Below are 24685 nucleotides of genomic sequence, written 5' to 3' on the forward strand. Positions count from 1 at the left end.
TTTCATGAACCTGGTGCCTACATTACCCACAATGCATTTCGGCTGCAGGCTAACTAATCCAGGCATAGATGTATACAAACAATAAGTCTAAGGTCTCAATCAAAGTCTCTTAACAAGCAAATAAATACAACCACAACCACAAAGAATGTAATTTCACCTAAAGATTAGGTTCTCAAAAAACGTTGGTCTCAGGAAAACCTAATAATTGAAAATCAGATTGTGAGTAACACCATCTTCAATGTGAGTAGCCAGGCAGAAAAGACACAACTATGCCGCATTTTTCAAAACGAAAAGCTGCGATTTCGGAATTGAGCCTGAATCATAGCCACGTTAATAAGGTTTGTAATAAACTAAACCGTTTGTAAATCAATCAAGAATTGAGCGAGTTATGAGTGTTAAAGTGAGGAAATCATCCACCTTACCATTGACTACAGTACAGTGCGCCAGAGCAGTCCCCTGTCCTAAGATGGCCGCCAAGTGACGACGCCGCCGACTCCGTCTCGAGACATCTAGTGTTTGTATATATCTATGACCGCGCATACTTAAAAATTTTCCAGATATAGTATACATCCGGGTATTTCTCGCGTACTCAGTCTTTTCATACTATCTAATGTGAACGCACTACATACTTATTTTGACGTCACACTTAGTATGAGGAGTACGCTAGTATGCGATTTCGGACACAGACAGTGATAGGGCACGTGTGTGTGAGAGATACTTTTTAGATTACTTTAATCGACTTAAGCAGGGTTTGAATATGCATTATAAATAAATGTAACTTGCACACATATGATCAATTCTGGTAGCAGTCTATTATAATTGAGTTAAATATTGAACTTTTCATCACAATTTTGACAGTTTTCACACCATTGAAATGGGTATTTTGTATGTTTAACTGAAAATTATAGTCTGCTGTCTCACACTGACCACAAATCACAAGACATGGTTAGTCTTTTTTTGCGGTGTGTCGCATCTAGTGGACCAGCACCTTAAGTCACTACATTATCCTACGATTGTTCCGTTTTAAAGAGAGGGAACATAACGTTAGTCTCTCTGGTGGCTCGCCTGATGCTAGCGATTGCTTGTTAGTTGATTAATGACAGTGATAGGGCACGTGTGTGAGAGATACTTTTTAGATTACTTTAACCCTTTATGCTTCAGTGCGTAGTAGGTGTACCGCTGGCGGTACACCTACTAATTTGCATAGGAATTTCAAGAATGTCCGACGGCTGCAAACCCGATTATACAAACACTATACGCCGATGGAAAGCTTAGATTCTCATGAATCCGCCGGTATAAACCACTTTCAGATGTGATTACCACAGCGGGTGAGAAAAACGCATTTGTCCGACAAAAACAAATATTCATCCATCCGTTCTCTATACACGGCTTCAACGCACACAGCGCAACTCACATTTCCGGGTTCATTATTACACACAGAAAAAAAATTCCACAAAAAACGGCCATAATCCAACCTTTTACATCCAGACAACACAAGCCAGTAAACTATTTTGTCCAAAACATGTCCTGAAGTCGGTATAAAATCCACGAATCGGTCGTTTTCAAGGAAATGCACCTCGCGATGTGCATCCAATATTCCCTCTATTTTTCGTCATTTTTTTTATTTAAAAATAGAATATTAGCGATTTTTTGTACTGAAAACGGCTGGAATTGACTAAAGCTTAAAGGGTTAATCGACTTAAGCAGGGTTTGAATATGCATTATAAATAAACTTAACTTGCACACATATGATCAATTCTGGTAGCAGTCTATTATAATTGAGTTAAATATTGAACTTTTCATCACAATTTTGACAGTTTTCACACCATTGAAATGGGTATTTTGTATGTTTAACTGAAAATTATAGTCTGCTGTCTCACACTGACCACAAATCACAAGACATGGTTAGTCTTTTTTTGCGGTGTGTCGCATCTAGTGGACAAGCACCTTAAGTCACTACATTATCCTACGATTGTTCCGTTTTAAAGAGAGGGAACATAATGTTAGTCTCTCTGGTGGCTCGCCTGATGCTAGCGATTGCTTGTTAGTTGATTAATGACAGTGATAGGGCACATGTGTGTGAGAGATACTTTTTAGATTACTTTAATCGACTTAAGCAGGGTTTGAATATGCATTATAAATAAACGTAACTTGCACACATATGATCAATTCTGGTAGCAGTCTGTTATAATTGGGTTAAATTTTGAACTTTTCATTCATTTGAACGTTAGCCTTTTTGCGGTGTGTCACATCTAGTGGACATGCAACTTAAGTCACTACATTACATGGCAATAATTTGAAGATAAAGCCTCAAGTTTTAATTTTTTGACAAAGTCTGAGTGAAGACACTGATCTGTGTTGGAGTGAGGCAGGATGAATTGCACTGACAGGCTTCATGATGAGAAAGACGTCATGTACACCACAGCAAGCAGCTGTCTTGACTGAGACCATCCTCAACATGATCGTAACTGACATGAGGCCTCTTTTGATGGTTGAAGATGAAGACTTTACTACAATAATCTTATTTGTTCTGTCAGTCCAAATCTTCTATTTCTGAATAAAGAGGCGGAAATTAAAAATGTGTTTTTTCTATCCGATTCATCGATTAATCAAAAAAATCGACTGATTAATCGATTATTAACATAATCATTAGTTGCAGCCCTAATTGCTAGGTTATGGTAAGTGCTGCAATCAATTTTTGTAATAATGTTGAAATTTTTTTAAGAACTTGTCAGTGCTACTAAAAGATGTTTTTCTCAGATTCAAATGGGCCACTAATTGAATAGGGCTGGTGTAAGCTATGCATATAAATACATAAATAAACAGTAAAACAACAGATTGAATCAGCTAATCCTCTCTTTTGTATTCAAAATCTTAAAATGAAAAGTAACTAGAATTAACTGGATAGTCAAATTATAAAATAAATGATGATGAAAAAACTAGTAGTTGAAGAGTTGAACTGCCAGAAAATAGCTTTTCAGTGTCTCAGACTAACGAAAGGAGTACAACCACTAGTACAGTATTACAAATTGAAAAGTAGCAAAATTTGATATACAGTGAGATCAACAAGACCTAATTCTACATCATGCAGAACCTATACATAAGATGCCTTACAAGATGGCTTATACTATAACATAATAACGAAAAGCATGTCAACAGTCCGATATACTGTATGCATCCCACCCTAACCTCAAACACATTCACAATCACCTACACCTTCTTTTCATGTCTCTTCTAAAGCATGATGTTCATTATGCAGGCCCCAGCCACTAAAATAGCCTGATACCTACTGATATCTAGAGGGCAACACACTTAATGACAACTTCAATCAGTGTGTCAGCTAAGCCAAGCCAAACTGTCACCCATTCGCCTGTATAAAACATGACCAGCTCCCAGGCCAGACATTTACCTCAATGACATCAAATATCGTTTAACATGCGTCACCAAGTACGCTGTCTCAACATGTCCAAGAAACAGCTGATACGATACGCAAATACATACGAAACACAACATTAATTTCTACCTCAGGTTTAACCACTAAAGAGAAATAAGACATAAAGTAGCTACTACGATCGTAAAACACTAAGTAGTACAACATCGGTCGGTACGGGCACTGAAATCCCGAGTCACTTGAATTGCAGTTGTTGTGGATAGAAACAGGTCACAGTGAGCAACAATTTAGGAAGCTAACCTGACTGACTACCCCCCCGCTCCCCTCCATGTTCTCGGTGGCTTTGGTCTGGTTGGCGGGGGAGAAACATGAATTTTGATTACAAAAAATATTTCTACTTACACATCTGCCGGAGCGGAGAGAAGAACTTGGACAGAAAGACCGCTAAGCTATCCGACAACTGCCTCAGTGCTGCAGTGAGATATCTCTACGTGTTGTGTGTGCTGGCTAGAGCTGCTATTTGTGTTTATAGCCCTTTGTATTAGACCTGTGTTGCTCTCTGTGTTCTCAGAGGGAAAGTGATTTCCTGATGTGGAAGAAGCTAATGCATATTTCTCAAATTCTGTATTGCGCTAGCTCGGTTTGTCGTTTGTTTTATCCATTTATCAGTCCCACTGTCTCCTCGTGCATTTCGCGCACACCACAATAACAATAAGGGGGAGACGTCGTGCGCGTCAGTGTCTCGACATACTGCACCCAATAGGTGCTCAGGTCTCACAGGGACCGCGACTCTCGACCAATCACGCGGCGGCTGTCATAGGAGCTGAACAGGACCTCTAGCCAGGGTCTGTCTGGTTCGTCTAGATTGACAGGTCCGCGAGACGGTTTTTTTTTAAAGTGGCGCCACTGAGATTAGCCCCCGCCCCCAAACGCTTATACAAACACACACACACACACACGCACGCACGCACGCGAATGTGATTCTCGCCCTTCAGTTAACTCGTTTCTTGGTTGTGACCGTCGTCCTCAACCAGTGGTGTAGTCTAGTTTATTCTAGTGGGTATACTCTTGATTTTTCCCCTTCCAGCCTCCTAAACCAAAGCCAGATCGAGTTCTCATCTACATAGATAGGAAATTAAAGATGATGAGAAATTAAGAGGGCCAGTCAAGAGAAAATGTATGAAAGCAAAGGTCCAGAACATCATAATGGCTAACTTGAATTTGTGTGATGTTGATGTAACCTAGTAATTTTATTAGCGTCTTCCTGTAATCCATAACTGACTGTCAAGTCAAATAAATTCAGTAAGATTCCAAAACATTTTGACAACTTTTATTAATAATACTTTTTGATATAACTGTGTATCTATGTCTGGACTGATCACTACATGCATCATCACTGGTCAAATGGGCTCAGCAACTTCTGCACTTCCTGCGAGGGATGAAGAGAGCACAGCTGTCCCCTCCCATCCTGACCACCTTCTACAGAGGCACCATAGAGAGTGTGCCAACCAGCTGCATCTCTATCTGGTTTGGCAGCTCCAGGGCCTCAGACAGGAAGTCGCTGCAAAGGGTGGTGAGGACTGCAGAGAAGATCATCGGGACCATCCAGGATGTTGCACACAGGCGCTGTCTCAGCAGAGCCCACGACATCATTAAAGACTCCACACACCCCCACCATGGCGAGCTTTTTCCATCGTAATTTCAGCCTGATGTGCACAAACTAGTTCTGGTTGACAATAAAGTGGCTATTCTATTCCATTCTTCTATTCTATATCTTAAAATAAAGCGCAGAACTTGAAAAGATGACTGAACAACCTGAAGCAACGTATATACATCTTTAACAATACCCAAATCTGAAAAATGTAAACAATTGAACACTTTTACATTTTTTTCTGTCTCATATCAATAACAATGTCCTCGCAAAAACCATATTATTGGATCCTACATTAAAGAAAGTTGCCTTCAGTGACAACAGAGCTGTTGATGAGACACTTCAGAGAATAAGAGGAGTAGCAGCAAAATGTCCCCCAGCAGCCTGACACCTCCACCATTAGAGGACCAAGTGGAGGAGGAACCTCAGACTTCTGCTGTGTAGAGGCTCTTTGATGGAAGAGCTACAGGAGATCATTCAGGAGAAATCCAACAGCTAATGTTGTAATGGAGGTGAGATCATATCTGGAGTAACCCCTCATGCAACCAGCAGATGACCCACTGTGCAGGTGGCAGGCCAAGGCCTCAGTCTTCCCCACCTGGTGAAGGTGATGGAGAAGAGACAACTTATGTTCCATTTGAGAGAATCTTCTGAAAAACATGGCAGATACTCAATTAAAGAAGAAATAGTATCAGTCCATCCAAGCTCAGGCATCTGATTTTTCTGAATGCCAACCTGCACTGAGGACATTTATACTGTTTAAATACCGAGTTTGGTTCTGTTTCTGTTCTGGTTCTGTGAGTTTGTGTGCAGCATTTTGTTCATTTGTTTTTTGTACAAAAAAAGTTTGATTGAAATATTTAAAAAGTAAGAATGCCTGTTTTTACAACAGAATGCACAAAATGAAGCAATCATAAAAACACTGAATGCAAAAGAGTTTGTCAATACACAAATCATTCATATTTGCCTGGTTAGGCTCAAATATCAGATTACAAATAATGTTAAATTAGGAGCCGTTTGGGACCCGAAAGAACCGGCTCTTCTTTGGAAGCCGTGCCAAAAGCTCTCTGAAAAGAGCTGAACTTTCTATCGCTACTGTCCTCCTCTTTGTCCCTCACCTCTCAAATGTTTTGTAAATGCAGCGACTTCATTGGCTGTGTAGCGTCACGTGGGATGGCTGAACTCATACGTAATTGGCCTGTGTGTTTCCTGAAGTGACAGACCAATGATAAACACTGTAAAGCTGCGCCGATAAAATAGAAGCGACCCGTCAAATTTACACCCGTATAGACGGCCTCTGTGTCCAGATCTGGACTGCGGTCCGCCATTTAGTGACCCCTGTTCTAAGCCATACACCTTTCTCCCGCCCCATACAACTTCAGGGCTTCTTAACACAGAGAAGGCAAATTTTTGAATAGGAAAATGAATGATATGTCAAAAAACATATCTTTGAGCATTTTTATGTAGTTATATGGAAATTCAGGACCTTTTCTAGTGGGTATACGGCATATACTTGGGTATCACGTAGACTACACCACTGTCCTCAACAGTATTATAATCCCGATGCAAATTATATCTGGCAGGATATAGGAGTGCCACTTTAGCAGAAATTCGACAATGTTGGTATTCTGTAAATATAAATCAATGTGTTTCAGAACTTAACCAATCTACTTTTATCAAATGAATGCATGCAGGGTCCCGCCATAGGTCCACAAAAAGTGCAGTTGATGGGTGTAATGTCAATAATTACTTTCTTAAAGTAAGATTTAGAAAGACTCGGGTTAGCACTTTCGCCTTGCAGCAAGAAGATCCCTGGTTCAAATCCCGGGGTGGGCCTGGGATTTCTCTGCATGGAGTTTGCATGTTCTCCCTGTACATGCATGGGTTTTCTCCGGGTATTCCGGCTTCCTCCCACAGTCCAAAAATATGCTGAGGTTAATTGGTTACTCTAAATTGCCCGTAGGTGTGAATGTGAGAGTGGTTGTTTGTCTGTATATGTAGCCCTGCGACAGACTGGCGACCTGTCCAGGGTGTCCCCTGCCTTCGCCCGAGTCAGCTGGGATAGGCTCCAGCACCCCCACCACCCTAGTGAGGATAAAGCGGTGTATAGAGAATGGATGGATGGATGGATGGATTAGAAAGACTCACGATTTCCATTATAAGAGAAAAGCAATTACTATTTCCAGAATGCCAAAACTGTTCAGAGAAGTTACCTCGCACAATAAAACGTTACCTCTTATGGGTCAGTTGATTCCCAATAATTTATTCAATGCAGATTGGAGATTATTCTGTAATCGGGTTATAATCACAGCACAACAGAGTACATTCCATTGGTTCACTTCCATAGTTTCAAAGAATTACTGAAGTGGAGCAACTGAGATGAACCTTTGGGAAATGTGGAGTTTGCCTCCATACGAGCATTAAATTCAACATGTAAAGATACTATATTTTCCAAAAACAAATTACTTAAAAAAAAAAATCTAGTGTCAATAAAACATTCATTTAATTCCTTCCTGGAGGTCAACATATGCGAGAAGAGGGGCCACTAAAAATAAAGCTATTCTGACCAGATATCCAAGGTTATACGGTAATAGCTGAGCACATCACAGTGCCGTTAGGACAACTACTTTATATTTTGTGATCTTCTTTCCTCTGTAAAATGTTTCTAATGATGAACAAAAAACATGTAAATCACTAGCACTGGTCTTCCGGCAATCAAAAAATGTGGAAAGCAAAAAACTTCTGCCTTTGTGTTACTCTCATCAGCATGTTGGTATGAGCAATGAAAAAAATTGATCGACTGGATAAAGATGAATAAACAAAGCAGTAAATATCATTCAAAAACAGAAAATAACAAGCATGTATAAGTAGAGTTGAACACATCTGTCCGTCTTTTTGCAGGGAAACTAAGAACAAGCTAATGTCTTGAATTTTCAAAGGATTTACAGTTTACATTTGCTCTCTCAGCCCAGAGAGCAGAACGCTTCAAGACATTTTTAAGACAGTGCATCAGGATTCTCAGGCTGTGTTAATTATCTATCCTGCATGACATAGGGTTAGAGTTAAGGTCAGTCTTTTCTACAAAATTTTCTGACAACTTCTTTATAAACAGAAGTATTTATCTTATCTGTAGAATCAGTGCTTGTGACCTATTACATAAATGCCCCTCAGCCAAAGAACACTTAGCTTCATCTGAAGACAGAAACTTAAAAAAAACAGATAATCATTGTGTTTTTGTGATGATATGTATAATCTGCCTAAGTGTAAGCACACAGCAGCCGAAATTTGTATTACGACAAAAGCAGAGCAAGTTATTACACAAAGACGTAAGTGAATGTCAAAGACTGGCCCTCCTGGTGTTGCAGTTTCCTGTATTCACGTGTCCCTCCAGATCAGAGAGGCTCACAGTATTCGCTGTGCTGAGCAGGACGTGGAGGCTCAAGGTTTGCTCGGGGAGCGAGAGGTGAACACCCCTGATGTCTCCAGCATGGTCTTTCTTCGTGCTGTCTCTTTGGCCACATTGTGATTGAGTCGCCTCAGACGTTCCTGGGGACAGCAAACTTTTTATGTTATGCTTTTTCTTGTATATTGTTTTACAGTTTGCATTTTGTGGCAGCTCGACCCACTGGTAACTCTGACTGTAATACCAGTAGTTATAGCAGCAGTTTTGCAACATAGTAGTATTAGGGGTGGTAGTTTTTATAATGGCAACACAGTAGCAAAATAACCATAGTAGTATTACCTATGTTTTTGTAGTGGTGGTAATGTTAGTGGTTGCAATAACATTAAAAGCAGCAATGTTAGTAATAATTAGAAATTCCAGCAGTAGCAGTTGTAGTAATGTAGTAGTAACTAATGCTAACCAACTAATTTTGCCGAAGTAGCGGTTAAAATACTACTGATAGTAATACTAGTGACAGCATTGATATAACAGTAATGGCAGCGTTAGCTGTTGGCTGGATGAAATATGTAAAATTGCACCAATTGAATTTTTAGACAAGTGGGCAGCATGACAGACAAAGGAGACAGCCAGTGTGGTGCTTAAGTCTACCTTTAAGTCACCCTCCTTTTAGCTCTGCTCTATTCATTTGAGGAAAACAGCGACAAACAACCTGCTTAAATGCTTCACTATAATACACAACAGATGACACTACATTACTGTGCAACATCCCTTAAGTGCCAAATGATTCTAAATTTTATCACCTCTCAATAATGGCATTATTCTGAATTTTAAAAATAAGGTATTTGTTCTTCTGAAAAACACAAAAAGTAACAGTTTAGGTTTTCTATATTGAAATTACAGGTTGCACAATTAATTACAGGTTGATGCAAAAAAGTCAGCACACCAGTCATTCTGAAGACTTAAATCTTTTGTTTTTTCAGTAATTCACGTGTCCACCTATGTTTTTGATGACGGACTCAATTCTCCTCAGCATAGAAAGATACCAGCGTTTCATAAATTTCTAAAAAGATGTCCAGTCATTCTTTAAAGAGCATGTTTTCCCCACTCTGCTGTGATGCTCTACCTTGTTCTTTAAACAACCCAATGGGGTTCTGGTATTTCTATTCAATTAAACTTGGCCAGGTCATAGTTTTCACTTTTTTCTTCTTCAGAAACTCCTCTGTTATTTTGGCTGTGGTTGGGCTGGTTTGATTCATTCAATGATGAGATGACGCCTCCCAAAAAACATGCCAATGGTTTGCATTTTGACTCCCACACAGACTCCAACATTAGGGCCCCCTCCCAAAAAGTGTGCTTTCTGCTTTGGGGTGATGAAGAATCTAATCAAGCACTTCCATTCGAATTCTCCCCATGTATGCGAGTTGGTACACTTGCATTGAAAATTGTTATAGCTATACTACTCCTTTTTTGAAATTACAAAGTAACATATTCCGTGGTGCGAGTCTTTTTAGACATAAAGCCCTGTCACAGTCTAGATATGATACCTCTATTTAATTCTTGACTTGAGGAGTAGGGCCCCAAACTGATTAGTCTGGCTTTACAAAATTAGGAAACAAGTCTGGCCACTGACCTGAGCATTCTGCAGTATGTTGTTTACTAGAACTACTCTCCGCCTTGCGTTCAGCAGCTTCTTTACATAAGGGTCCAGATCTAGAGTCACCTTCTGATGTTCATTTATCCTGCATAACTCTGGAAGGAACGCGCACCAAACAACCAACGATTAGCAAGCACATGTTAAAAACTGCGGTCACGTCAGCCATCTTTTGTTTTCGTGTGGTCAAGCCAGCCACTCCAAGGTCTTCATCAGTCTGTGTCATACTAAAATCCTGAATACATTTGGAGTCTCTTGGTCACATGACCTGCAAGCTATTGAAATAAAATGCTAATATTTACTGTAAAAAATATTATTAAATTCATTAGGTATCCAAATGGAATAAAAAGTGGTGTGTCTTCATCAGTCTGTGTCATACTAAAATCCTGCATAGATTTGGAGTCTCTAGGCCACATGACCTGGGAGCTATTGAGCTAAAATGCTAATATTTACTGTAAAAAAAAAATTATATTAAATTTATTAGGTATCCAAATGGAATAAAAAGTGGTGTGTCTTCATCACCCTTTACCATCCTGTCAACCATCATTGATTTGGAGTCTCTGGGTCGCATGACCTGGGAGCTATTGAGCTAAAATGCTAATATTTATTGTAAAAAAACTAATATTAAATTCATTAAGTATCCAAATGGAATAAAAAGTGGTGTGTCTTGATCAGTCTGTGTCATACTAAAATCCTGCATAGATTTGGAGTCTCTAGGTCACATGACCTGGGAGCTATTGAGCTAAAATGCTAATATTTATTGTAAAAAATTATATAAAATCTATTAAGTATCCAAATGGAATAAAAAGTGGCGTGTCTTGATCAATATGTGTGATACTATAATCCTGAATACATTTGGAGTCTCTGGGTCACATAACCTGGGAGCTATTGAGCTAAAATTCTAATATTTTCTGTAAAAAAATTAATATTAAATCCATTAGGTATCCAAATGGAATAAAAAGTGGTGTGTCTTCATCAGTCTGTGTCATACTAAAATCCTGCATAGATTTGGAGTCTCTAGGCCACATGACCTGGGAGCTATTGAGCTAAAATGCTAATATTTACTGTAAAAAAAAATTATATTAAATTTATTAGGTATCCAAATGGAATAAAAAGTGGTGTGTCTTCATCACCCTTTACCATCCTGTCAACCATCATTGATTTGGAGTCTCTGGGTCGCATGACCTGGGAGCTATTGAGCTAAAATGCTAATATTTATTGTAAAAAAACTAATATTAAATTCATTAAGTATCCAAATGGAATAAAAAGTGGTGTGTCTTGATCAGTCTGTGTCATACTAAAATCCTGCATAGATTTGGAGTCTCTAGGTCACATGACCTGGGAGCTATTGAGCTAAAATGCTAATATTTATTGTAAAAAATTATATAAAATCTATTAAGTATCCAAATGGAATAAAAAGTGGCGTGTCTTGATCAATATGTGTGATACTATAATCCTGAATACATTTGGAGTCTCTGGGTCACATAACCTGGGAGCTATTGAGCTAAAATTCTAATATTTTCTGTAAAAAAATTAATATTAAATCCATTAGGTATCCAAATGGAATAAAAAGTGGTGTGTCTTCATCAGTCTGTGTCATACAATAATCCTGAATACATTTGGAGTCTCTGGGTCACATGACCTGGGAGCTATTGAGCTAAAATGCTAATACTTACTGTAAAAAATTAATAATAAATTCATTAAGTATCAAAATGGAACAAAAACTGGTGTGTCTTGATCACCCTTTACAATCCTGTCAATCATCATTGATTTGGAGTCTCTGGGTCACATGACCTGGGATCTATTGAGCCAAAATGCTAATATTTACAGTTAAATATCAATATAAATTATGCAAAGTATCCAGATGGAATAAAAAGTGCTGTGTCTTGATCACTCTATGAGTTACTATAATCCTGCATAGATTTGGAGTCTGTAGGTCACATGACTTGGGAGCTATTGAGCTAAAATACTAATATTTACATTTTGAAATGAATTAAAAACTCACTAAAAAATATTAACAGTGTCCAAAAGCAATAAAAAAGTCTGTGTAATAAACCAGGTCTAAATCTATTTAGCCAAAGGATCACATGACCTGGGAGTCATAGAGCTGTAATGCTCATAATTACGGTATAAAATACATGAGAAATTCATAAAACATATTGTGTCCAAATGTTCATTTAATGTTTCTAAGTGTGACAAAGAATCTATGAACTACAAATCCCTATATTTGAGCACCGTAACGTATCATAACAATGTAACATAACGTCATGTAAGTTAACCTTTAATTATCAACGAAATAAGTATCCAATCGACTGAGCCCATAACACACGTGCTGCTCAATATCCAGAACACCGTTCGGAGTCAGAGTTTTGCGATGGGTTGTTTGAAAAAAGGCAGAAAAAAAGAAGAGCAAAGACCTGTGGCAGTTAGCTGGAGGTCGTGAAGCTGTTTTAGTAGTTAGTACTTTATGCTGTGAATATGATCATTACAGATCAATAACTCCCTGATCATGTGAACTATTGGCTCTAATTCAACACTTATGCAAGGTCTGTCACACACATTTCTTTTTATTACATTTGGACACATTATTTTTTTTAGGAATTTTTGATATCAGTCATAATGTAAATATTAGCATTTTTGCTCAATAGCTTCCAGGTCATGTGACCTAGAAACTCCAAATGTATTCAGGATTATAGTATGACACAGACTGATCATGACACACCACTTTTTATTCCATTTGGATACCTAATAGATTTTATTTTATTTTTTTACAGTAAATATTAGAATTTTAGCTCAATAGCTCCCAGGTTATGTGACCCAGAGACTCCAAATGTATTCAGGATTATAGTATGACACATATTGATCAAGACACAGTACGTTTTATTCCATTTGGTTACTTTGTATATTTTATATTAATATTTAACTGTGAATTTTGCAATTTTAGCTCAATCGCTCCCAGGTCATGTGATCGATTGGCTCAAATTCAACACAGGATGGTATATCTAAGTCTGGTCTATGACACACACCTCTTTTATTCACCCGTTTTATTTTGAAAACCGGAAGTTTCCAGGCGCTTTTGTAAGTCACGCTGACTTTCCCACTTGTTTCTGTGCGTTTACCATAAAGTCTGTACGAGGAGCGCACTTGGAGCGGCTGGCTTGACCACGCGAAAATGAAAGATGGCTGACGTGACTGCAGTTATTAAAAAGTGATGTTATGCGTGACAATCTGATAGAGACTGAACGCGTGTCAGGGATTAAACAAACATTATAAAGATATTTACCTGTAGCCAAATTGTCTATATGTTCTCTTAATTCAACCTGGCTTTCTCTGCAAAGAACACAAGAATCAGATTAATCCAGAGGAATGACAGGGGATACAATATACGAGTTTATGTGCAGTCTGGTTGTTTAGGTTCATTAATAGGAGCTAGTCTCACTGAATAAGTCACGAGACAGTGAAAAGATTCCCAGAAAGGTGCAGGCACGGATTATACGTTGAATAAAGTAAATTCAAGAACCCTAACTTACCTGACTGAATGTACATGCAAGTCGAGCTGCTGAATTGCTGGTTTTAGGAGATTGAGCAGCCCTTCGGCAACAGCGTCTTTACCTGAAGTGGGTTCGACTAGAGCCGCGGCAGCCATTTTAGAAGAGCGTCAGCAGCACAGGGAGACAGGATGTGACGTTATTGACGTTGGAGTCATAACCTCTCCATTTTCTTCCACAGCAGTCATTCGTTCAGTCAGTAGCAACTCCATTTTAGTTAGCAGAACAACAGAGGACCTCGTCTCTTTCGTTTAAGAATCATTTGGCAAACCACTCGATTTTAGCTAGAGTTTATTTGAGAGATTTTTTTTTTACAGCATAAAGGAAACTAGCACATGATAGGGTCTTTTTAAACACAATAATACAAGGGCACCCACACGGACATACCGTGCTGGAACTAGCAAGTTGCTAAAGCTAACCCGAGGTGGCTTTAAGGCTTTCACGACCGACGCAACATCCACCGTAAGTAAGAACTACTGAAAATTAGTTGACATTCTAAATATACTTAAACTAAATAGATTAAATGATCAGTTGGATAAATTGAGTCGTGAATGTAACTCCCGTTTAAGTATATATCCAGACGACTAAGGTGATGAAAATGAAAACTACTGAAACCTACAAACGACATCAACTCGTTGATTTAGAATTAGAACTCTTGTTACATGTGAAATAAAGTCAAGTCAAAATTATTTGACTTGCGCTGCGTGTCTGTGTGTGATATCTGGCCAGACAGATGTCCAACATTTCACCCTTCCTGCACATGCGTCAAAAGACCTGTTTGGTATTGGTTGGGGTTGGGCAATTTATACAGTCCAGTAATTTTTATTTAGATAGCACTTTTAAAGCAACAGCCGTTTTGCCAGTGTGCTTTGCAGTTGAAAAAAAATAACACTAGCGTTACGAATTACCCTTAGAAGTCTAAATATTGAGGATAAGAGCCTACTATGTTATGTGATTCACAGAGTTCTTTAAATATGCAAGATTGAAACCCTATAAAGATTATCTAAAATACAATTATGGAGAGTATTCTAATTAGGTTAAATACTCACGCCAATTCCCGATAGTATTATTAATGGGGATTACCCTGACTGATTTGGAACTAAAGTTATGGCTTTACATAAATATACAAAACATAATCTACTTAGATCCAAGATGCTGTTAGAAATGGCTGAGAGAGTTTAAGAAATGTATCAGTTTAGTTTAGTCAATCAACTTGGCTATTGGTGTGGTCTGCGAGTCCGCAAGAGAGTACATGCTGACTAGTATGCAGTGGTTACACACACTCACATCAATTAGAAAAACATATATTTTGCATTATGTAGATTATACATTGAGGAACTGTTGTTTCATCTATGTTATTATTTTTGTTTCATTTACTTTTTTGCAAAAAACAATGCTCAGCAGAACAATAAGCACTAGGGAAGCCAGTGAGGTCAGTAACTACAGCTCATGCACCTGTAGTTCAGCACCAAGTGATACCTGCAGAGAAGGCTAAACAAACAGTGCAGGAGAGAAGACACAAAGTTAATGACATGTAATGCTGGCACGCAAATGTATGGAGAGAGGGGAGAGTAGAGGTAAAGGTGCTCAGGTTTCAGTTAATTTATGGTGAATCTTCAAGTCAACCCTAAAAGTTTAGTTTTCTACACTTGTTGCTCAAGGCTACTGTGACATGTTTTTCTATCTCAATAGAAATAATACATTTCCTGCAGAAAAATAGAAAGAACATCATTGAATATCCCAATATAATGGTCATCAAAGATACCAAGCTCAACAGGAGAGTCTGCAAAAATACTACCCATCAGAGAAAATGTTTTGAGTGAATCAACAACTGACAGGACTATGTGAGCCTGTGGCTGATATATAAGACACAAAAGTAGGGGCTTTACTGTGCTGTAATACTTGTCTGTCATTTAGGAGCATTAGTATTTCAGGGTGTCTGTTTTAGCAGGCAGATGCAAATTTCCAACCAGATGTGATTGTAAAAGTGTTTCCAAGCAGTGAGAACTCTAAAATGTCATTTGTTCAGGAAAATGGAATTATTATGCAATAAATCATCTGGGAAAAGAGCAACAGAAAAACAGTATATTGAGACATGTAGAATAGGTGATTTTAATGAAATATAATTTTAAGCTTACATTTTCATCATTTTTAAACTAAAACTAAAAGTCACAAGCAAGTTCTAGGACATTTGGAAAGTTAAACATTTCCTGCCTATCTATACAAAAATTCAGTAATAATAATCCTTATTAATGTACAGACTATTTACTACTTATGAGTGTCATGTTTTTTGTCATTTATTACTAGATTTCTTCATTAGTAATTGTTACTGCAACTATATATGCACAACAGAAATATGACTAATGATGTTTGTACACTTCATGATACATCACTTTCCAGTTTACTGAGATAGACAGAGATCAGTAACAGTTTGTCTACTGCAACTCCCCCCATTAAAGCCAAGATCTTAAAGTATCATTTGTTATTGTTTTCCAGACACTGTTTTTCTGTGGCTGCCTTCTTATCCATTAGCTGTTTGCTCAACCTTAGCCACAGTGAAAGATGCTAGTTTCCCAATTTGGGCTAGTGGTTATGCTTCCGATTATGCTAACCAGCAAAAGAACTTCCTACTGGACCATTTTTTAACACCTAGAAGTTAGTAATTGGGACATTTTTTGCAAAACAGGCACACTAGGCATGCTTGTAGAAAACTGCTGTGTTTATTCCAACTTTCGCAGTGTCTGCTACCTCACCTTCAAAACACAGCTCAGTTCACTGGAACTTCTCCACTCAGCAAATCTGCTCATCAGTCTCAGCCTGTAAACATTGGCTATCAGTAACTGACTGACCGGTACTCATGACATGTAGCAGCGAATGAGATCACAGAGACTGCAGAGAGCTGGCTTCATTGGAGCCAAAGTAACGCATTTTCCTTAATTTGTGGTAATCTGTCAATGAAGATAACAATAAAATCATTGTACAAATGTCACATATCTGGCTCAATAATTGGTCAAGACTAAGAATTAATTGATCCCTACATACAACTATATGTTATTAAGCTCTAGATTTTGCTTGTGTCCCCTCTTCTGTCTACCCGTTTACCTTGTTTTATTTCTGTCCTGTTCTTGTTTCCAGAAACCCATAAACTCTGCCAAAATGAGTGCAGCCTCCTCGCAAAAAGTTGTCCTGAAAAGCACCACCAAAGTGTCCCTAAATGAGCGGTGAGACGCTATGCACCCTGTCAGCAGTTAGTCACCCGATGCAAGGCCAGCCTAGGCTTGTGAAGGTGCTAGTACTCTCAACGGAAGGCTACTGTTGGGGACCAGACCCAACATGGATGCTGACCCAACATGGATGCTGTCCTGACTCTTCCCTGTGTGTGCACTGCTCACTCAACTTTGTTGGCCTCGTCAACATTTGTTGAGATGTCAGGAAAGTTAAATGTAATTGCAATATCGGGCAGAGGGACCATGTCTGGACTGAATATCTTGTGTGAGCAGTGCACACACTTAGAGAAGGGGAGAGGATAGTGGTCATGCTTGGTAAGCCCTGATAAGCGTGTGCTGAACCAGACCACTATCACACAAACGCCTTGGCACACATGCTCCCTGTTGTTTAACCAGCAGTGTATACATCAAGTATACACCATTAAGGGGAACAGAAAGGCTTGAGATTAACCAGGGAGATGGGGCACTTTTCTGCCTCTCAGAATTTTCTCTCTCAAACCAATGGAAGTGAAGCACATGCTCCTTTATCTTCATGTTCTATCATATTCTTTCTTTGTGCTCAAATCTATAAAAGACAGAGTACTCAGTCCTAGCTTGGACGTGACAAAAAGCCCCCACCCCCATACCCTTTCCTCCTTCCCTTCTCCATAACCACTCATTTGGTGGTTTAGATACAAGTCACGGTCCATGCTGTAAGTGGCTGGGTGGCCAAGCACATCTTATGTCCAGGGCCTCTGTGGCTGCAACATGAAGACATCCCAGCCAATCAACCAGTGGCCTGTAAGTGGCAAATTGTGGCTCTTCTGCCTTCTGTCCTAAGTCTGTTTTTGTGCTCTGTTTTCTATCTTTATCTTTCTTTTTGCCTTTCTTCTTGTGCACATGCTCAATTCAAGTACAAGTGATTTTGGATTGTCAAATAATTGAGAGAGAAAATAAGTGCCAATAGGTGGAACATGAATCTTATGTGACAAAAGAGCCACCACACTTTGTATGGCAGCATCCTTAATATGAGAAATGACTTGATGTGGAACCCTGCTTCCTCCTCCTCCTCTGTATATCCCCTGTCCCCTTCTTTTACTTCCTTTCTTTCCCTCCCACCTCTAAAGCTTCACTAACATGCTGAAGAACAAGCAGCCCACTGCGGTAAGCATTCGAGCCACCATGCAACAGCAGCATTTAGCCAGTGCCCGCAATCGCCGACTGGCCCAACAGATGGAGAACCGGCCCTCGGTCCAAGCTGCTTTGAATCACAAGCAGGTGAGGGAAAAGCCTGAATGTCAGTGGACCTGTTTATACCATGTGAACTGTAGACTGACATTCACCACGACTGCATTTGTGTAGTGCTAATGAAAGAGGGGTGTCTATAACATTGACTTTCTTGTTGTTTGTCAGGACTTGACCATAATGATTAGAATAGGGATGGATTTATTTTGTATGAAAATCCAACCAGGTTTGTTTGTATGTATGTCTGCATGCATGCACACCTGCATATATATCGTGCAAGTATTTACAATAACAGAATTTCATAGGAAGCAAGATACTGAAAATGAAAACGGAACCAGTCTGAAGATCCAGTCCAGGAGATAAGAAAAATGTCTGACAGGATAGCAGCAACTTGGAAAACATTGAAGAACTACAGTGATGCTAGATTTGGACAGTTTGTGTAGCGTTTGGTTGACTGTTAACAGTTATCTGTGTGTGTGTGTGTGTGTGTATATATATATATATATATATATATATATATATATATATATATATATGTCACAGGCCAAATTAGAATCCAGGCAGATTTAGAATCTGCCTATGCAGAATTAGAATTTCTACCATGGTTGTTGTACAGATTTCAATCTTGATATATCAATAGCCTGTATATTAGAAAGAATAACCCTAACCCTCTAACAGGATTTTGGTATACAGTATATGAAAAAAAAACAATCCAGAAACTACTTTGACAACATAATTTTTTCCCTGCTTATTTTGCCGAGTGTTGAGGACAAAAGTTGACATTACTTCTAAAGTAATTATTTACCTTGTATCTATCTAAAACCAAAATTCAAGGTACATAATGCTAGGGAAAACACAATTACATTAACAGAGCATATCATATTCAAAACCCTTCAAATTTCAATCTCACCTAGGCGAAATCAAAATTCTGATTTTGCCTAGGCGGATTTAAAATCTGCCTGGATTCTAATTTCGCCTGTAATATATATACACACACTACGCAATGAGACCTGCAACAGTCGCTGAATTAAGCGCAACCATTGAACGTGAATGCACGCAAATACCAAGGGAATTGTTTCATGATGTGTGTTATTCCATCGCTTCGCGTTGTCAGTTGCGTCTAGGCCAGAACGGACAAAACAATAGAATGATTTTTGTAAATTCTTTTACATGTTAAAACTTAAACAAATTATAATAAACACCTAGGTCCTTCTCAAAAAATTAGCATATTGTGATAACGTTCAGTATTTTCAGTAATGTACTGATAAACATTAGACTTTCATATATGTTAGATTCATTACACACAACTGAAGTAGTTCAAGCCTTTTATTGTTTTAATATTGATGATATTGGCCAAAAAGTAAAGAAAAACCAAAAATCCCCACAGTCCAAAATGCCTGAAGTCCAGTGTCAAGTACCCACAATCAGTGATGGTCTGGGGTGCCATGTCAGCTGCTGGTGGTGGTCCACTGTGTTTTATCAAGGGCAGGGTCAATGCAGCTGGCTATCAGGAGATTTTGGAGCACTTCATGCTTGCATCTGCTGAAAAGCTTTATGGAGATGAAGATTTCATTTTTCAGCACGACCTGGCACCTGCTCACAGTGCCAAAACCACTGGTAAATGGTTTACTGACCATGGTATTGCTGTGCTCAATTGGCCTGCCAACTCTCCTGACCTGAACCCCATAGAGAATCTGTGGGATATTGTGAAGAGGAAGTTGAGAGTCACCAGACCCACCACTGTGGATGAGCTTAAGGCCGCTATCAAAGCATCCTGGGCCTCCATAACACCTCAGCAGTGCCACAGGCTGATTGCCTCCATGCCACGCCGTATTGAAGCAGTCATTTCTGCAAAAGGATTCCCGACCAAGTATTGAGTGCATAAGTGAACATAATTATTTGAAGGTTGACTTTTTTTGTATTAAAAACACTTTTCTTTTATTGGTCGGATGGAATATGCTAATTTTTTGAGATAGGGATTTTTGGTTTTTCTTTACTTTTTGGCCAATATCATCAATATTAAAACAAAAGGCTTGAACTACTTCAGTTGTGTGTAATGAATCTAACATATATGAAAGTCTAATGTTTATCAGTACGTTACAGAAAATACTGAACTTTATCACAATATGCTAATTTTTTGAGAAGGACCTGTGTGTATATACAGTGCCTTGTGAAAGTATTCGGCCCCCTTGAACTTTTCAACCTTTCGCCACATTTCAGGCTTCAAACATAAAGATATAAAATTTTAATTTTTTGTCAAGAATCAACAAGTGGGACACAGTCGTGAAGTGGAACGAAATTTATTGGATATTTTAAACTTTTTTAACAAATAAAAACCTGAAAAGTGCGGTGTGCAATATTATTCGGCCCCCTTGCATTAATACTTTGTAGCGCCACCTTTTGCTGCAATTACAGCTGCAAGTCGCTTGGGGTATGTCTCTATCAGTTTTGCACATCGAGAGACTGAAATTCTTGCCCATTCTTCCTTGCAAAACAGCTCGAGCTCAGTGAGGTTGGATGGAGAGCGTTTGTGAACAGCAGTCTTCAGCTCTGCCCACAGATTCTCGATTGGATTCAGGTCTGGACTTTGACTTGGCCATTCTAACACCTGGATGCGTTTATTTGTGAACCATTCCATTGTAGATTTGGCTTTATGTTTTGGATCATTGTCCTGTTGGAAGATAAATCTCCGTCCCAGTCTCAGGTCTTTTGCAGACTCCAACAGGTTTTCTTCCAGAATGGTCCTGTATTTGGCTCCATTCATCTTCCCATCAATTGTAACCATCTTCCCTGTCCCTGCTGAAGAAAAGCAGGCCCAAACCATGAGACTGCCACCACCATGTTTGACAGTGGGGATGGTGTGTTCAGGGTGATGAGCTGTGTTGCTTTTACGCCAAACATATCGTTTTTCATTGTGGCCAGAAAGTTTGATTTTGGTTTCATCTGACCAGAGCACCTTCTTCCACATGTTTGGTGTGTCTCCCAGGTGGCTTGTGGCAAACTTCAAACGAGACTTTTTATGGATATCTTTGAGAAATGGCTTTCTTCTTGCCACTCTTCCATAAAGGCCAGATTTTTGCAGTGTACAACTGATTGTTGTCCTATGGACAGACTCTCCCACCTCAGCTGTGGATCTCTGCAGTTCATCCAGAGTGATCATGGGCCTCTTGGCTGCATCTCTGACCAGTCTTCCTTGTTGGAGGTGAAAGTTTAGAGGGATGGCCGGGTCTTGGTAGATTTGCAGTGGTCTGATACTCCTTCCATTTCAATATGATTGCTTGCACAGTGCTCCTTGAGATGTTTAAAGCTTGGGAAATCTTTTTGTATCCAAATCCGGCTTTAAACTTCTCCACAACAGTATCTCGGACCTGCCTGGAGTGTTCCTTGGTCTTCATGATGCTCTCTGCACTTTAAACAGAACCCTGAGACTATCACAGAGCAGGTGCATTTATACGGAGACTTGATTACACACAGGTGGATTCTGTTTATCATCATCAGTCATTTAGGACAACATTGGATCATTCAGAGATCCTCACTGAACGTCTGGAGTGAGTTTGCTGCACTGAAAGTAAAGGGGCCGAATAATATTGCACACCCCACTTTTCAGTTTTTTATTTGTTAAAAAAGTATAAAATATCCAATAAATTTCATTCCACTTCACGATTGTGTCCCAATTGTTGTTGATTCTTGACAAAAAATTAAAATTTTATATCTTTATGTTTGAAGCCTGAAATGTGGCGAAAGGTTGAAAAGTTCAAGGGGGCCGAATACTTTCACAAGGCACTGTATATATACATATATTCCCCAAATCTCAATCCAATTTAGCATCTGTGGTATGTGCTGGACAACCACAGCACACCTTCAGAAGTCTAGTGGAGTCCATGCCTTTGGCAGCAAAAGGGGACCACCACAATTTTGGCAGGTGGTCGTAATCGTGTGTGTGTCTGTGTCCCACATGTTTACATGTTATTGCTGGCTCTCAAAAATCCTCTGTAGGCAGCAATTGCCAGTGGAAAAAAGTCTTTCAAACTCAATGCCTTTGCAGTAGCATCTTGTGATGGTTTTGCTGGGCTGACATACTGTAATTCAAATGAATACGAGGGCTACATTTTTTTCATACAAATTCTGGTTTGTCTGAGCAAAACCTTGGGTCATCATAAAGCTTCTATGAGTGCTACTTTTTTTCAAAAGTGACCAATTGTTTCGCAAATTTCTTTTTTCAAAATTGCATTCATGGTTAACTTGTGTCAGAGCTTGAAGCAGCGCCTGGGAAAGAGTAACATCCAAGCCAGGCTGGGCCGGCCTATTGGGGCTCTGATGCGTGGAGGACCTGCTGGAGGCAGAGGAGGAATGAGGGGAATGACCAGGGGAGGCCTCCGAGGACGAGCCAGAGGAGGAATAATGAGGGGAGCTTTGTCTCTGAGAGGTGTGTAGCCACAAACTACTTGTACAGTATCTCACCTATGTATATGGTTGTGATTCCAACTTCATGCTTAATTTGGGGCAATGTTGGAGATATTTTTGTCTTGCTTTGAGTGATAATGTGACATTGCATTATGCAGGGAAGCGGGTGTCTACAGGTGGCCCCATGCGAGGCCGTAGCTCTGCTGGCCGTTTGCCAATGCGTAGAGGAGGCCGCCATCGTGGAGGACCTGCTGGAAGAGGAGGAGCTATGTCCCGAGGAGTAGCTCGAGGAGGAATTGCCAGAGGTCAAGGGTTCACAGTTTATTTCCTCCATTATGCCCTGTTTTCTCTGTTATTAAAACAGGAGAAAATCATTGTACTTTATTTGAACTAAATTGGAATATATAGACAAAACTCTAAGCATTGAGTTGAGTGGCTGACTGTTGATCTCTGCCAGGTAGTCACCGTTGCTTTATGTTTTGATTGACAGGCCGTGGTGGACTACGCGGGCGTGGTGGTTTCGCTGGTCGAGGTGGACGTGGACGCGGGCGGGGCCGAGGTGTAGGCCGACCAACTGTTACACGTGAACAACTGGACAACCAATTGGACGCCTACATGTCAAAGACCAAGGGTCACTTGGATGCCGAACTGGATGCCTACATGGCCCAGACAGACCCAGACAGTATGGAGTGAAAGATTGGAGCTGAGCAACATGTAGAGTCACTGCAGAACTGTATAGCTGAATTCACACAAACGGCATAGTTTTGATGTACTGAGAAATGATTGTTACCAATTTAGAGATGTGGTGGCACTTCAGGACTACTAAGTTTGAAGAGCAGCAAATCAAAAGTGCCACGACCACTAATGCATCAATCTGCAGAACCCCTTTTAATTCTGCAGTACCTGTGTGAAAGGACCCTTTTAAGCATTAGAAAACTCTGCTGTCTATAATCTTCCCTGTTTTTTGATGATTTTTTTTGTTATTGTTGTTTAAGACCAGAAGAAAACACTTCTTATTTTAAATAAATTGATTAAACATCTGTATTGTGAAACTGGTCAGGGATGCAGTTGATGTTATGCTAACATTCAGTTATACAAATTCTCAATTACACCTTTTTTGAAAAACAGACAGTTGATTTAGTTGTAGAATTTATGTGCTCAACCCTTGGTCATTGTTTTATTGACTTATCATAAAAAAAGAAGCTTTTCTAAATTATATGTTGGATGCATGCAAGTAAGTTTTTTTCATTATGTATTTAAAAGATGTAGTACTCTGAAGACTAGAGCATTTGTATTCCCCAAAGAACATCAATCCATATATAATCTATATACCGCTTAATCCTCATTAAGGTCGTGGGGACACTGGAGCCTATCCCAGCTGACTTGGGGTGAAGGCAGGGAGCATCCTGAACAGATCACAAGTCCATCGCGGGGCTACACATGGAGACAATAACACTGACATTCACACCTATGGACAATTTAGAATTACCACTTAACCTTTTGGAGTGTGGGAGGATACTGGAATACCTGAAGAAAACTCATGCATGCACAGGGAGAACATGCAAATTCCACACAGAAATATCCCAGGCCCAGGCAGGGTTGCTGCAAGGTGACGGTACAAACCACCAAGCCATGGTGTTCACAGTCCCTTTTATAACCGAGTTAATGCAGTTGGACTAATTGTACATCAATATATTCTGTACTCAGTTTTGTCTCTGTGATCACAGGTTTTCTGACGTGTCAGCTTATATAGGTGTATTCACTATAGTTCACCTGCAGTTTTTCTAAAGTATTTTTTTTTGATTGCTTGCAAGAGTAAGTACTTTTCAACTTTGAAATAATGCAGTTACTGAAAAATGATTCAATCGTCAATTATTTTGCAATTCAGTTATATTGCGCAGCTGGTATAACTGTTCAAATGTAGTACTTTTTATTCCTTGCCCTATCAGCTGCACCTTGAGTTTGTATATTTAATTCCTAGATGAATTTATTTAGAACCTTTTTCAATTTTAGTGCCAACAAGGCTATTCAGCATTCTAAGATTTCCTCCTTTAAGTCAATACGGTTCACTTTACCCTTAACAGAAATCACAAAGAAGCTATATCTCGCAGAGTGTGAGCTCTGCCATATGCAGAAGTATTTGGACGATACTGTGATTGTTGGATGTGTGGAGGGTGGACAGGAGG

General features: G+C 39.4%; 3 protein-coding genes across 12 annotated transcripts in view; 1 reads left to right on the plus strand and 2 right to left on the minus strand.

The window, feature by feature from the left end:
• smad10a (SMAD family member 10a) overlaps nt 1–4592 on the minus strand; it is a 73259-nt gene extending 68667 nt beyond the window's left edge. For 3 of the 9 annotated variants that reach the window (XM_051945759.1, XM_051945760.1, XM_051945758.1), the window contains exon 1: nt 3794–4585. In XM_051945759.1, coding sequence (XP_051801719.1) covers nt 3794–3797 — 4 coding nt within the window. In that variant the 5' untranslated portion in view covers nt 3798–4585. Of the gene's footprint in view, nt 1–3793 lie in introns of all 9 variants that reach the window. The other 6 variants (XM_051945764.1, XM_022219332.2, XM_051945763.1 and 3 more) reach the window with 6 other exon arrangements.
• A 2693-nt stretch (nt 4593–7285) lies between these two features.
• snapin (SNAP associated protein) lies at nt 7286–13786 on the minus strand. The gene is made up of 4 exons (XM_022219347.2): nt 13627–13786; nt 13380–13426; nt 10076–10194; nt 7286–8588 (listed from the first exon to the last, which is right to left on the minus strand). The coding sequence occupies exons 1-4, from the start codon at nt 13740–13742 to the stop codon at nt 8481–8483; spliced, it is 390 nt and encodes a 129-aa protein (XP_022075039.1). The 5' UTR covers nt 13743–13786; the 3' UTR covers nt 7286–8480.
• A 57-nt stretch (nt 13787–13843) lies between these two features.
• On the plus strand, nt 13844–23539 carry chtopa (chromatin target of PRMT1a). Of its 2 annotated transcripts, XM_022219345.2 has the most exons (6): nt 13844–14106; nt 16780–16865; nt 17978–18128; nt 22347–22521; nt 22658–22804; nt 22990–23539. In XM_022219345.2, exons 2-6 carry the CDS (start codon nt 16801–16803, stop codon nt 23190–23192), a joined length of 741 nt encoding a protein of 246 aa, XP_022075037.1. In that variant the 5' UTR covers nt 13844–14106; nt 16780–16800; the 3' UTR covers nt 23193–23539. The 2 variants fall into 2 exon arrangements, with proteins under 2 accessions (XP_022075037.1, XP_022075038.1); XM_022219346.2 differs by lacking the exons at nt 13844–14106; nt 16780–16865 and adding an exon at nt 16869–17651.
• The last annotated feature ends 1146 nt before the right edge of the window (nt 23540–24685 follow it).

Source organism: Acanthochromis polyacanthus, chromosome 3, assembly GCF_021347895.1.
Source record: "Acanthochromis polyacanthus isolate Apoly-LR-REF ecotype Palm Island chromosome 3, KAUST_Apoly_ChrSc, whole genome shotgun sequence".
Classification (NCBI taxonomy): Eukaryota; Metazoa; Chordata; class Actinopteri; family Pomacentridae; genus Acanthochromis; species Acanthochromis polyacanthus.

What these genes read in the sequence shown, in the direction of transcription:
- snapin (XM_022219347.2), bottom strand. Translation starts at nt 13,742, where the DNA reads ATGGCTGCCGCGGCTCTAGTCGAACCCACTTCAGGTAAAGACGCTGTT. An exon ending in TATAGACAATTTGGCTACAG is followed by an intron (nt 10,195 to 13,379) that starts GTAAATATCTTT and finishes CGTTCCTTCCAG; the next exon opens with AGTTATGCAGGATAAATGAA. An exon ending in ACATACTGCAGAATGCTCAG is followed by an intron (nt 8,589 to 10,075) that starts GTCAGTGGCCAG and finishes TGCTGTCCCCAG; the next exon opens with GAACGTCTGAGGCGACTCAA.
- chtopa (XM_022219345.2), top strand. Translation starts at nt 16,801, where the DNA reads ATGAGTGCAGCCTCCTCGCAAAAAGTTGTCCTGAAAAGCACCACCAAA. An exon ending in CTGCTTTGAATCACAAGCAG is followed by an intron (nt 18,129 to 22,346) that starts GTGAGGGAAAAG and finishes AACTTGTGTCAG; the next exon opens with AGCTTGAAGCAGCGCCTGGG. An exon ending in GGGAGCTTTGTCTCTGAGAG is followed by an intron (nt 22,522 to 22,657) that starts GTGTGTAGCCAC and finishes TGCATTATGCAG; the next exon opens with GGAAGCGGGTGTCTACAGGT.